General features: G+C 39.9%; 1 protein-coding gene across 2 annotated transcripts in view; it reads right to left on the bottom strand.

Moving 5' to 3' along the window:
- The window catches only part of LOC121510061 (spermatid perinuclear RNA-binding protein-like), a 144,487-nt gene that overhangs the window by 23,283 nt on the left and 105,875 nt on the right, over window positions 1–15,329 (bottom strand). For both annotated transcript variants that reach the window (XM_041787948.1, XM_041787949.1), the window contains exon 11: window positions 12,598–12,663. In XM_041787948.1, the coding sequence (XP_041643882.1) occupies window positions 12,598–12,663 (66 nt within the window). The remainder of the gene's footprint in view (window positions 1–12,597; window positions 12,664–15,329) is intronic.

Genomic DNA, 15,329 nt, shown 5'->3' with positions numbered 1-15,329 from the left:
CCCCCATGGGGTCCGATCCACTTCACGCCTCCTCGCTGACAGCAGACGAGCAGAGCTCTGCAGTAATAACTCTCTGATGAATTGAAAATGAAGCCGTGACACTCGGTGACAGCTATTACAGCAGAAACACTGACGGCCTTCAAAATAAAAGCTCCTCCATTTACTGCTCCACGTCAAACTTTGTCACAGCAGCCCCATGGGAACTAAAGTTTGAGTTCATAAAGATGAGAAAAATGAATTTTAATGAGACCCAGAGGTTTTAACCTTTCCTATGAGTGTGGCAGAAACAGCACTCACAGATTAGATGTTTTTTATGAAGCCCTCATATTCTAAGAGGTCAGAGACTGTTTAAATGTTTGAGGTTAAAAGTTGAAAGCTATCAGATTTTTCTATTTCATTTATGTTTCTAATGTTTCTAACAAAGAGTCAAAGACTGTCCAGTCTAATCTATGACCCAAAAAATAACAACAACAAAAAACTGAAATATTAGGGGTAAAATGCAGAGATTTAGGTACATTTACATGACGTTTAATAAAGCTGAATTATTGTGTAGGTGCAACTAAAATTGGACTTTAAAACGTACGGAGAAATGACTGAAATCAAACTTAAATGTGTCAGTCTAAGCTAAAAAAAAACACAAAATGTAAACAGCTGCAGCAACATCATCCCTGTTTCTAAAAAAAGGGCAGTTTTTTAATACAGTTTATGGACAAAAGTATTTGTCCGCCTGACCATTAACACCAACATTGTGTTTACATCTATGTACTTTAATATGGAGTTAGCCTCCTTCTGCAGCTCTAACAGCCTCCACTCTTCTCTGAAGGCTTTCCTCAACATTCTGGAGTGTTTCTGTGGGAATGTGTGTCCGTTCATTCTGTAGAGCATTTTTGAGGTCAGGCTCTGATGTTGGACCAGAAGGCCTGGACCACAATCTCTGTTCCAGTTCATCCCAAAGGTCCTGGACGGGGTTGAGGTCAGGACTCTGAACTTATCAAACCAGGTCTTTCTAGTCCTTCTCTGGTCTCTGGGCCATAGTCCTGCTGGAATAGAAAAGGGCCTTCCCCAAACTGTTGCCACACAGTTGGAAGCATAGCATTGTCCAGAATGTCTTGGTCTGCTGAAGCATCAAGATTGGCCTTCACTGGATATAAGGGGTCTAGCCCAGACCCTGAAGAACAGCCCCATACCATTATCCCTCCTCAGTCAGACAGGGAATGTTCTCCCAGCATCCTCCAAACCCAGACTCACCCATCTGACTGTAAACAGAGAAGATGATTGCTCACTCCACAGTATCCACAGTCCAGTGTGTGTGCACACATTTTTAGTGTTTTTGCACCTTAGCAGTCATTGGCCCTGCTCTGTGATTTTACCTGGTCTTCCTCTTCATGGCTGAGTAGCTGTTGTTCCTAAACTCTTCCACTTTCTAATAAAATCACTGACAGCTGACTGGAATATCCAGCAGGGATGAAATTTCACCAACTGTCTTAATGCAAAGGTGTCATCATCACTGAGGTCTCCAGAACGACCCATTTAGGATCACAGATGTTTGCAATAGTGAGATGGCGTGGCTGCTGGACTTCATGTGTGAAAGAGGCTCCGGGGTTTTCTTTCTGCTGCATTTACCATCAAACTGACTGAAAATCTGCATAAAAGAAGTCAAACGTCCTTTAGATTGATTTTCTTTTGAATAAAAGCTCAAAAATAAAGAGGAATTTGGAATATGTGATCTTGAAAAGTTGAGTAAATATCTCTGGCACATGGATGGAATTAACGATGAAAGATGAGTCTTTTCAACATGGCCGCCTACAGGTGTCACCTCCGTGTGACAGGTGTCTGAGAGAACTCTTGATGAGAGATGAGTGACACACTCCGGTCTGAAGTGATGCTCAGGATGAATATGGACGAAACGCTCTGAGTGTGAAGGTGAACGAGGAGATGGACAGGTGTGTGTGTGTGTGGGGGGGGGGTGTTAGAGCTGTGTGTGAGCGTGGTGGGAGGTGGTGAGATAACTGTGTGTCAGCAGGCTGCAGTATTAATCCCTCTCTATCTCAGCCTCCCATCATCTCCTGTGAACCTGAGGCAGACGAATAGCTGACGGAGACGACGGTCCCAGAGAGGGACGATTTAATTACTGGGGGGGGGGGGGGGGGGCAGCTGTTGAAGTACTGAATTCTGTTTTAGGATATTTTGTTAGAAATAAAAGACTAAGGATGGCTTCACATTCAAGAACCAGACCAGGGTAATCTGGACTCTAAAGCCTGGTTCATGTAGTCAGTGTGAACATCAGTCAATCAGACTCCCAGTCCTCTTGAGGAGATAATCTCTGGTAAGATTCATGTGTAATTGATCATGATCAGGAGTATGGGCTACTCGTCAACAGGGAGATTTTCCACCTAGTTTATCAAGCAGAAAACATAGAGAACATTGAGCATGGGGCCGGTCTGCTAATGTGAAAGCAGAAGAGCACAGCAGAAAGGAGAAATCGTGTTCAAGCGTGGTGTGAAACACTAAACACTGTCTAATGAGGAAAAACTCTCACCCCTTAATTCCACATACTCTGTCTGCAGTGATATACCTCTGAAGAAGACTGCGGAGCAAATCACTCCTTTTCTAGCCAGTCACTGCAATCTCACTGCCCACGCTCCTGTCCGTCTCCAGTATGTCCCAGAACGCCGATCTGCTCCGCCCCACACTAAGACACATGCCAGGTCCATTTTCAGAGTCGGCCTTGGTCAAACCACATCAGTCAGCGTAGAGCAGACCAATCCAAACAGCCGGTAAAACATGCAAGGCATCTGGTCAGCTTCAAAATACAACACAAAGCACCAACTCCAATACCGACACTGGACAGTGACTACTGTGGCGTGACCAATCATCTTCTCTGTTTACAGTCAGATGGGTGAGTCTGGGTTTGGAGGATGCTGGGAGAACGTTACCTTCCTGACTGAGGAGGGATAATGGTATGGGGCTGTTCTTCAGGGTCTGGGCTAGACCCCTTATCTCCAGTGAAGGCCAATCTTGATGCTTCAGCAGACCAAGACATTCTGGACAATGCTATGCTTCCAACTGTGTGGCAACAGTTTGGGGAAGGCCCTTTTCTATTCCAGCAGGACTGTGGCCCAGAGACCAAAGAAGGACTAGAAAGACCTGGTTTGATAAGTTCAGAGTCCTGACCTCAACCCCGTCCAGGACCTTTGGGATGAACTGGAACAGAGATTGTGGTCCAGGCCTTCTGGTCCAACATCAGATCCTGACCTCATAAATGCTCTACAGAATGAATGGACACACATTCCCATAGAAACGCTGCTGTATGATATGAAGTGATATCTGATGCTTGTTTGGCTGCGGTGTAACTTCACCTACTGTTTGTGAAATAGACTCTTACACTATGAGGCTGTTGATTTCACAGAAAGGTTTCTGACTGAGCCATCCTTAAAGGGTCAACCCTCAGGACCTTAAAGCATCAGCCTAAAAGCTCTGGAGTGAGGGATGAAATAAAAGTTTAATGTGAGGTGAGGTCTGAAGCTGCTGAAGTGACACTTTTGTGTCTTCATGGAGCAGAAACTCTGAGTTTATTATCAGCTGATGAGGAGCAACCCTCAGCACACTTCTGCTGATTTTAGGAGAAAAGATGCCGATGTGTCACGGAGAGGAAAGTCAAATTTAAAGTTTCTGAGCTTTTTTCAACATCAATATTTCATCATCAATATTTTCAGTGTGCAGCAGAAGCTTCAAAATAAAATAAAGTCGGACTGAAATTCTGCTGAAGAAACATTTGGATGGAGTCTGGAATAAAAACTGCAGCAGAGAGAAGTTAATTTATTTTATTCGACCTGAAAATCCTGAGCTGACTGACTCAACACCTGAATGTGACACACCTGCACCTCATCCTTTAATATTCACTGCATTAAAGCTAGCTTTAGGATTATTTCAGTACAGCATGAATGAGGAGCATTTTAATAACAGGCATTAAAATATTTGCTATACATTTAGAGGTGGAAAGACGACAGGAACCGGGGTGTAAGAAAAAATACTGCTCTAAAATATCAACTCCTGTATAATATCTGTAAACTACACTTCAGTGTCAGAGTAAGGATTAGCTTTATTTTTACCTGATGGGGTTAAAAAGTCAAACCTAATCTCTACAGGTCAGTAAAGGTTTGAACTATCTTTAACTGCTTTTAAATTCATGTCCAGAGTTCACATTTTTCAGTTCCAGAGGAAAACATTTTGATATGCAGCAAAACTCCCGAAAAAACTAAACAGGAGTAAAAATACTCATTCTAAACCAGGGGTGTCAAACCCAAGGCCCAGGGGCCAAATCCGGCCCATGTTGCAGTTTTACCCGGCCTGCAGATCAGATCATATTTTCTTTAGAACTGGCCTGCAGGTCTGAGGTCTGCATATTTCCTCCAGTATATAAATGAGAATTTACCTTGGAAGATTTAAAATATCCTGTTTTCAGTCACAAAAATTTGAAAAAGTAAAGAATGAGATAGAAAGTAAGGACTGGGGGAGAGAAATTAATTTGTGTTTTCAAAATTCTGACTTAAACTTAGCATTTTGACTTTTTATCTTATATTGTGAACTTTTAGATTCCAATTTTGAATTTTTGAGATCATAATTTCAAATCTAATCTCATTTTTGACCTTTAAAACTCCTAAATTTAACTTTTAATCCCATATTTTGACTTCTTAAACTCACAATTTAGAATTTCATCTCATATTTTGACCTTTTAGATTCATAATCTTAAATTTTAAGTCATATGTCAACCTTCTAGACTAATGAATTTTACTTTCTATCTCATATTTTGACCTTTAAACTCATAATTTTCACTTTTTATCTTCTATTTTAACCTTAAACTCAAGATTTGTACTTTCTATCTCATATTTTGACCTTTAAACTCATGATTTTTACTTTTTATCTTACACTTTAACCTTAAACTTGTGAATTTTACTTTCTATCTCATAATTTGACCTTTAAACTCATGATTTTTCTTTTCTATCTCATATTTTGACCTTTAAACTCATGAATTTGACTTTCTATCTCATATATTTTCCTTTTGAAAACATATTGACTTTGATTTTGTGTTCTGGCCTTTTTAACTAATATTTAGATTTTTTATCTCAGATTTTGAGCCTTTAAACTCTTCATTTTGACTTTTATTAATTATCAAAAATATTTATCATCAGTTCTTCTCCCCCTTTATTAACTACCTGTGAAAATAAGGTTTACAGTTTATGGTTAAATGTTGACCCTGTCTGGCCCTCAGGTTAAACCTAAATTCAGATTCAGGCCCCTGCTGTGGTTGAGTTTGACACCCCTGTTCTAAATAATAATGTTGATGTTTTTACGTATTTTAGTAGTTTATTTTCCTGCAGTATTAATAAAAATATTATTCAGATAAAATCGGCCCTAACTACAGATCTGTCTAACTTTGTGAATCTGGGATGTCTTTAACCACCGTGGAGTTCTGGATTAAAATGTTTCTGAGATAAAGACATTAAGATCTAACCTGAGCAGCAGATTGATCCTGATAACCTTCCTCATGGTTTCTCTCAGCTCCAGAGGCTTCTTCCTCTCTCACATCTGATCACTTCACTCTTTTTCTGCTCTGAGGACACATCCAAAATAAAACCAGACACAGATGCAGCTCTCTGAGAGGTCTAGACTCCTCTTTGACCTCTTTCATGGCGGTGTATCATGAGGCCGAACTGGAGGAACTAAACTCAACTCCTTTATGGTTCCATAATGACACCAGAGATAGATTTAGACCTCATGTGAACTGGGGCAGCCATAGGACTGGGCATTATAAGGTTTATCAGTAGATTTTAAATGAGCCATAGGCTAAGACAGTATCATTTACACTGATGTAGTTGATATTGATGCTTACTGACCATAAGATCCATTAGAAATGTTTACCCTAAACATGCTGTTGTGGTTTTTGGTCTGCATCGCCCAGCCCTAGGTCAGAGAGTGAACACGTCTGACAGCCCGTCTGATCCTCAGCCTCACTGCTTGATGCTTTCTGCTCCACTGAACCACTTTTCCAGCGTTTACACACAGACTGTCAGAGAGCTGTGTTTACAGAAAACACGCTCAGATAAACACCCACAGTGAACACCGGTCCTTTGTCTCTGTCATTAGAAACAACCAGGCGACAAAGTCTTCAATCAATACCCTCTTATCTGCTGCTAAAACACAAACACCGCTCTCCTGGGGCGTCAGGGGCCTGCTCCTGAGGTTTGTTTGAGGCTTTTTGTGACTGAAATTATTGTCATTTACTGTTTCTGATTCATAGAGCGCTCAGAAATCACAATAAGTGATCTTCTCACATAAGGGAGGAAACCTGAAAACTATCAGAGCATCAAGAAGAAAACTTAAATGTTACAGAAAGACGGCACAGTCATTGTTCTGTCATCATTCAGACAATTATGCCCTTACTCACCACAAGTCTGAAGGAACAGCAGCTACTCCTAAACGTTTAGGACTGAAAATCTTTGCTCCAACCATGCATCCATCTAACCATCCATGCATCCATTCATCCATCCATCCATCCATAATTTCATCCATTCATCCATCCATGCATCCATCCAACCATCCATGCATCAATTCATCCATCCATCCATCCATGCATGGATCCACCCATTCATAATTTCATTCATCCATCCATCCATCCATAATTTCATCCATCCAACCATCCATGCATGGATCCACCCATTCATAATTTCATTCATCCATCCATCCATTTATGCATCCATTCATAATTTCATTCATACATCCATGCTTCCATTCATAATTTCATACATCCATCTATCCATAATTTCATCCATTCATCCATCCATGCATGGATTCACCCATTCATAATTTCATTCATCTATTCATCCATAATTTCATCCATCTATGCATGGATCCATCCATCCATGAATCCCTCCATCTATCCATAATTTCATTCATTGCGCCATAATTTCATCCATCCACCCATCCATCCATCCATCCATCCGTTCATCCATCTATTAGCTGGGTAGTGGTTGCAGCAATCATGGGAATTGTAATCCATCTAGTAGGTTTCAGGTCTACCTTGGGGTCTTCTCCTAGTTTACCTGCCTATTGGACCTCCAGGATGCCTTAAGTGTTGAAGATTCCTGCTGATGCTGGATGAATGCACACTGAATCTCACACTCACACTCAATCCACTGGGATGTAAACTGGTTTCCCAGTGTGAGGTTTCATAGCTCTGCAGAAGCACGCAGCAGTCCCCTCACACACAAACGTCATTGTTCCATCCTGCCAGCTCTGACCTTAGACATCTCCATCTTCCTCCTCCATTTCTGCCTCTGTCCATTCCTCTGATAGAGCATCAGAGCAGAACAGTTCAGCCTAAACATTCAAACTCTGAGTTACACAGTGCATAAGCAGAAGTTACTAAATCTATAATAAAGGCTACCAGAATACATTTAGCCTGTACAGGGACAGACAAACTGCAGTGCTGTAAACTTTGATATCATAATGATGATAAAACTGCCAAGAGACGGTCCTCTTCTATTCTATTCCTCTTCTCTGCTGGCTAACCTAATAATCAGCTATATTTATTTCCACTTTATATTCTGACCAAAGCCAGCGTCTGACCGGGTTAGGCTGATTGGTGGAATGGTGTTACTGCAGAGAGCAGAAAAATAGATTTTCTTCTCATAAAAGGCTGTTTTCTTTAAAGTTTTTCTGAGTTTGTATGATTATAAGGAGGAGAGATGAATTTATTAGACTGCTGATAAAAATCTTTTTTTAAACTGAGTCTGTAGATATTTGTTTTCTTGCCATGGAGGCCTTGTTTTTATGATACTGTTTGAGTTTTTTTTTTAAAACACAGGCTCCAGTTTCTTCTCACATTTTCCAAAATCAACTGGAGATGCCGTAAACATGTCTTTCTTTTTTAACTTCTGCTTCTTAAGATCTGTTTTTGACGTCAGACTCTGTATCTCTGAAGTCTTATTGGTCCAAGCATCGATTTATAATAGTATAATAATAATAATATATAATAGAGCACTTCACTTAGCTGCTCTTTGGTGGTTCTCCAATGGTGAGCTGAGGCACACTGGTTTGCCTTGGGAATATATCTAACTATTAGGGCTAGGCGACATCTCAAGATTTTCATTTATATCGATATATTTCTATATGAGATATGACATGGGACAACATCGTTTTACGTTAAAATACTTAAACACGAGTCGCCTTTTCGCCTGCTTCTCTTGACTCTGTGTTGCTCTTTGTCCTTCCCCACCTCCCTTCCCCTCCGAAACTTCACGAAACTCAATGACCCACCCCTCCCCCTCTCACCCCAACAACAGAGAGACAACATGGAGACCGCTAACAAAACCGCTGGTGCGGTTCGTTTGAGGTGTGAAAGCAAAGCAGACCAACTTGTGAACCAAAGGCAGGAAGAGGCATAAAGCATAATGATGTGAGGATTTATATGTGATTTAATGCACTCAAATACATGCCGGTACCTTGCTTGGCGTCTGTGTAGCCATGGCAACACGTCGTACTTTGTGCTGATTCATTCATATTGTGTAAAGAATGACATGCTGGACAGCTCACCGCCTTGCTGGATGCTCACAATGCCCCAGTGCAAAAGCAGAAACCCCAAGACAGCACAAATTATGTTTTTTTCATTGTTTATGTGAAAAAAAGAGACTGGTGGAAGGAGCTGAATTTCTGGTTTCATCTTCTTCTACGCCGTCTTATCTCTGTTTGTTTGTGACAACAGCGCCCCTAACAGGCACATATTTCCTGTTTTGTGAGCTTAACACAGAGAGGCATATTTGTTACATTGACCATGTCAGTTTACTTTGTTTATTAAAAAAAAATATTTGAATGTTCTGGACTCAGGGACTGTTCACAGGAGAAAGCACTTTTAATAGAAAGAACTACCAATCTCAGGGAAAAGCTACTTTGTCAGATGTAGAAAATATTATTTTTGTTTCGTATTATCTCTTTTTAAATTTTGCTTATTTGCACAGCTATATGTATTTTGTTTTGCAGAGAAAAAATTTACTTTATATAACTTATTACTTTATTTGACTTATTACTTTAAAGAGAGGGTATTATGCCTTTTTGCAAAGCTTTACACCATCTCTCTGATACCCATGATTTCTGCCACATACGTTTATCTTGTCGTTTAAAAATTAGCATACGTGGAGTATGGACACCCAACATTGTGACTTTATATTTGTGTTTCAAAAATTGGAAAAGTACTATACTCCCTCTTTAATAATTTATTTTGTTTCTTGATTTAAATTTTTTTTTATTATTATTTATATACAGGTAGTTTCTTTTCATGAAATTAATATACATGTCAACCTATGCAACTGCTTCAAAAAAAGACAGTATTCAGTTCATGTGTATCTAACTCAAAACTGAATCTGTTTTTATTCCTTCTTCATGGACAAATATATCTAGATATGTATGGAATATCGAGATATAACTAAAATATATTGAGATATACATTTTGGTCCATATCGCCCAGCCCTACTAAATATGCATTATTACTGCAATTATGCAAAAACTGAAAATACTATAACCCATGTCCTTACTGTATGTGAGCATCAGACATCTCATTGCATCATGCAGCACTGCATGCTCAGTCTGTTATCTGTTAAATATACAATCCTCTGCCCTGTAAAATGACTGTTTTCCGCGTGTAAAAATATGAAATCTTATGCATTTACTTAGAAAGTGGTTATTCAGAGGTATGGTGCCTTGTATTGACTAGCCTCTAATGGCTCTGAGCCACATAGTTTTGTCTCAATGTTAGCTCAAGACAGACCCTGAAATTTCATAAATGGCCATGGAGAATATTCATGCATCACAATCTTCACTTTGTAAAATAAGCTAACAAGTTTTGGGGATGAGGAAAGTGGATGAAAATTAAGAACATCTCTTAGTTGGACACTCCTGGTACCTTGTCATCCACTGTGCTGCCTCTTTCCTTGTTATCTGTCCATCTCAGAGCAAGCGACAGAGAGGAAAATAGGAACAGAGTAACATTATTGAGGTGCATTGCACTCTGTCTCTCACAGGCTGTCAGGATACTACAGAAGGAAACTCTAATCAAACTGATTTTGGAGTTGGCGCTCGCTCACACTGCATGCAGTTGGGACGTTGCGACACATGTAAAAGAGGCTATTCTGCAAGGACATGAATATGGTGTGCCTTCAGCTTTATTTTTGGTGTGCCTTGTACAGATAGTTTGAAAACCTAATCTTTAAAGGATGGTGCTTGGATTGCTCTGCTGCACATCACCAGCAAATCTCATCCACAGGAAGCCGCCCCTCAACTTCAAACTACATCATGCACTTCTGACCTTCAGAGGGTGTTGAAGCAACATTTTTTGTTGTCTTTCTATTATTAATTTGACTTTTTTGACATTATACATTTTGGAGGTCGAGTTTTGTTTTCATAGATTTTTGAAATATTAATACCAGAACCTGTATCTTTCAATAATAATCTCTGTAGACGTTTTCTACCACTCAGGCTGTTGGAGACCAAAAATGTCCCATTGAAACTCATCAAAACCACAAGCCATTACAGTTAAAAAGAAAACAAAACAAAAAACACATGTATGCATGAGGGGGAAATGCATGCTTTTTTTTTATCCTGGTTTCCTGTTATTGTTATTTTATAAAATATTTAAATGAAAATTAAAAATCATTAAAATGTAAAGTTAATGGTCATTATTATCATATTTATGTCCATGATAATTGCCTTTAACGAAGTCCATTTTGATTGTGCATAAAATATAGCAAATTTTCGGGCGCAGGTGGCTGAGTGGTTAAGGGGTGCCCCATGTACGTGGACGGCCCGGGTTTGAATCGGGCCTGAGGCCCTTTACCGCATGTCTCTCCCCCGCTCTTGTACCTGTTTCTGACTCTATCCACGATCCTCCTCTATCAAATAAAGGCACAAAAATGCCCCCCAAAAAACATATATATATCAAATTTTTTTGTATTTCCTACATTACATAAAAATCCTGTTTTTTTGTATGTAAACTGGAATTTAAAAGTTTAAATTTCTTAAAATGAATATCATTTTAATAATAATGATCAGACCAGATCTTGATTAAAGAAATTAATGAAAATAAATAAATAATATATATATATATTTTTTAATGCTTTTTATGTATGAAGCCCATTTTTGCTCACATATACCTGGAGGGAAACAACTGATTGAATTCTTATTAATTTAAAAAATAAATAAAAATCAAAGTTAAGGTCATTATTAATATAATTAAGGCTCATGGTTATCTAATTTTCATGAAGTATAAAAAATATTTTATTTTTGTGTTTTTACATTACAAATATCAGGGTACTTACTCTTAATCTGCCATTTAAAGGGTTAAATTCCCTCCAAAATAATTAACATTTGATATCAATGATCAGGTTTGGTCTCGACGTAAAAACATGCACTAGAAGTTAAAAAATATGAATGTACATTAAGTTTATAGTTAGTTATGTATGCTGCCATCTTTGATTATGAGCTCCCTCAGTCTAACTATTCCTTTAACACTGTCTGAGGCTTAGAGAGTTAAAGGTTTACAGCCTGAACTTTGGTCCCAGAGGGAAAATCAAGTAACCTTTTGTCACTAGATTACACAGTTACTGATTGTACTGTAACACCGATCTTCTTTCATTTTTTCTACAGGTTTAAAAAATCGACTTTAAAACAGACTTTCTGTGTTCCAGCTGCTTTAACAGACATGTTGGTGACTATAACACATGATAAAGGTGAACTGTGGTCTCAGTTATCAGTTGAAACTTCCAGCTCTCATCTCTGCTGCTGGGTTTACCCTCACACCTCCGCCACATCACGCACATTCTGTATCTTCTGTTTGGTTGCATTGATTTTCTAGGCTGTGCACAGCCGTCCTGTAAAAACATGGCATCCATCACGAGTCCATGCAGTAGATGGCAGACCTTAGTCCTTTCCTCCTAAATATTTCTCTGTTTTTACAGCCTTTATCATAACTCTCCTGCAGGAGTTTCACACCTTCCCTCTCAGTTATTGCTCCTCCTTTCTGCTGTGCTGTCCTTTTTTCTTCTGCTCTCCTCCACACGTGCACTCCAGCTAATTGCTGAGCAGTGTTGATGTGTAAGCGTGTAAACCAATCACACCTGCTGACAGGCAGCGAGCTTATCATCAGGTTAAAAGCATGCAGCGAGTGGGGACGGAGGGTACTGTCTTCATGTTGCTTCCTCTTTGATTTACACTTTTCATTTTCTCTGTTTAACACCGTCCTGACTCTCACACACATCTCTGAGCGCTGCAGGAGCCTGCAGACAAACATCAGCTCTGCGTCCACAAACTCTGCCCTCTCTGCTCATTCAAACCCTTTATGAGTCAGTAAACTGTGGCGGCAACACGGAGGCAACCAAATCTGACTACACGCCGACTTTGAAGGAGTTTCCTCCTCAGCATTTATCACAGGTAGATAAACCAGTCGGCCTTTACTTTTTATACTGCATTCATGAGCCTGTTGTGTTTGAGATTTGAGCAGGAAGAACAAACCGTGGTTCTTTAAAACGAGTCAATAGTCAAGGTCACCTTTCATCCGTTTGATGAAATCTCTGTCGTCTGAGCCGACGTCGTCCCGAAGCCTCTTCTGACAGCCTGCAGAGCAAAAACACACATGAGGAATCCCAACAACTGTTTATTTTATAACACTAAAAAGGGAAAAGAAGACAGTTCAAATTAGGTCAAGTGTCTTTGAGTTTGTTATCTATAATCCCAAATCCAAAAAAGTTGGGTCACTGTGTAAAATGTAAATAAATCAGAAGTTGATGATTATCAAATCTCATAAACCCATATTTGATTCTCAACAGAACAGGAACAACAAAATAGATGTTAAAACTGAGACATTTTACCATTTCAGGGAAAATATTACCTCAGTTTGAATTTAACGGCAGCAACACATCTCAAAAAAGTAGGGACAGGGTCAAAAAAAGGCTGGAAAAGTAAGTGGAACTAATGAAAAATAGCTTTAAGGAGCATTTTGACACTAATATGGTTAATTATCAACAGGTCAGTAACATAACTGGGTATAAAAGGAGCATTTTAGAGAGGAAGAGTCTCTCAGAAGTAAAGATGGGCAGAGGTTCACCATTCTGTGAAACATTGTGTCTAAGAATTGTGGAGCATATTCAGAAAAATGTTCCTTAATTTGAAATAGTGAAGACCCTGAATCTCCCTCCATCTACAGTCCATAATATCATCAACAGATTCAGGGAATCTGAAGAAATCTCTGAGAGCAAGGGACAAGGCTGAAGGGGCCCTCAGGGGCCACTGCATTAAAAACAGGCATGATTCTGTAGTGAAATCACTGCATGGGCTCAGGAACATTCCAGAAATCATCGTCTGTCAACACAGTTGGCCGTGCCATCCACCAATGACAGTTAAAGCTGGATGATGGAGAGAAGAAGCCATATGTGAACAGGATCCAGAAACAGCGTGGTCCGTCTTCTCTGGACCAAAGCTCATTTAACATGGACTGAGGAAACATGGAAAACTGTTCTGTGGTCAGAGGAAACCACAGACGCTGTGTCCTGTGGACTAAAGCAGGGGTTCTCAACCTTTTCAGCCCACCGCCCCCAAAATAAAGGTGCCAGAGACCAGGGACCCCCAATGTACCAGAAGGTGGTTGAACACAGCCATCAGCTTTCTAGAATAGTCATGTGCAGACAAGGCCGCACACATGGGGGATAAATGAGAGAGCTTTCTGGGGCTGAACCAAATTTGGGGCCAGAAAAATCATAGTCTATTGTAAAATTAAGCAGTGTTATTTTATATTTAACCTGAATAATAACCACTCTTTTCAAGTTGCAGAAATGGTGTTAAAGTGAAAAAAATAGGTGGAAATTTGGTGAAATGGGACTGTCAAAAAAGGGTTAGTTGGAAATTGGAAGTGAATGGTTGAACTGAGAAAAATGGGCATATCAAATTGTGAAATGTTGTTTAAAAAGTGGTAAAGAGTGTGTAATAGTGGCAATAATGGGTCAACAGAGCCAGCAGTAGGCAGAGAGTGGCAAGATTTGGTTAGAAGTGGCAAAAACAGGCAGAAAAAAAGTGGTGGAACGGGTTTAAAATTTGAGACAAAACGGGTTTTAAGTGGCAAAAATGTGTTAAAATTTGGCAAAATTGGTGTAAAGATGGAAACAGTGTAATTTAAAAAAATATTCTTGGTTTTTGAAGACATCTGGAGACCCCAACTCAGCGTCTCGCGACCCCCAATGGGGTACCAACCCTAACATTGAGAACCCCAGGACTAAAGAGGAGAGGGAGCATCCAGCTTGTTCTCCTGGCTCAGGTCTAAAGCCTGCATCTCTGATGGTATGGGGTTGCATTAGTGTCTATGGCGTGGGCAGCTCTGACATCTGGAAAGGAACTATCAATGCTGGAAAGTAGAGAGAGCTTTTAGAGCTACATATGCTCCCATCCAGACAACGTCTCTGTCAGCAAGACCATGCTGAACCACATACCACATCCATCACAACAGCATGGCTTCACGTGAGAAAAGTCCGGGTCCTGAACTGGTCTGCCAGCAGTCCAGACCTTTCACCAATAGAAAACATTTGGAGCAAAGAAGACCCACTGGACTGTTGAACAGCTAGAATCCTACATCAGACAAGAATGGGACAACATTCCTCTCAGATGTTTACAGGCTGTTGTTAAAAGAAGAGAGGATGATACACAATGGTAAAGTCCTGTCCCTACTTTTCTAAGATGTGTTGCCACCATCAGATTCAAAATGTAAATGTATCAAATCAACAATAAAAGGAGATTAGTAAAAACATTGACAGAGCTCTGTTTGTCTGTTTTCCTTCTTAAACTGATCTCCAGCTCTGTTATCATGCCAGTGATCAAACATATTGATCACATCACCAAATCAATCGCTGTAAATGTTCATTCAGCTGTAGGCTTCAGATAACAGAAGTTTGGGCGCAGTGACAACTGACGACGTTCTGAGGTGAGAGTTATGAGCTTCTATCGTTCTTAATCACTTTTCTCCAGAGCGTACAGACAGGCAGACATTTAGAAACTTCTCCTCTCTTCATATTTAGTCCACATGATCAGATTTCTGAGTCTGAGGACTGTGAGATGCTTCATCACCGCTCCCTGTAACACCTAGTTACCCAGAGAGCTCCTGCTGCTAATGTGATTCTCCTGTAGGAGTAAAAAGGTCAGTCCTAGTGTTATGAGACTGAAGATGCTGAGTCAGAGCTGTGATAACAACAGCAGAGCCTCAGGAAACTGATTTATTATGTTGGAATAGGCCATCC

This window comes from Cheilinus undulatus, linkage group 5 (genome assembly GCF_018320785.1).
Source record: "Cheilinus undulatus linkage group 5, ASM1832078v1, whole genome shotgun sequence".
NCBI lineage: Eukaryota > Metazoa > Chordata > Actinopteri > Labriformes > Labridae > Cheilinus > Cheilinus undulatus.
This window is presented reverse-complemented; position numbering and strand designations above follow the sequence as displayed.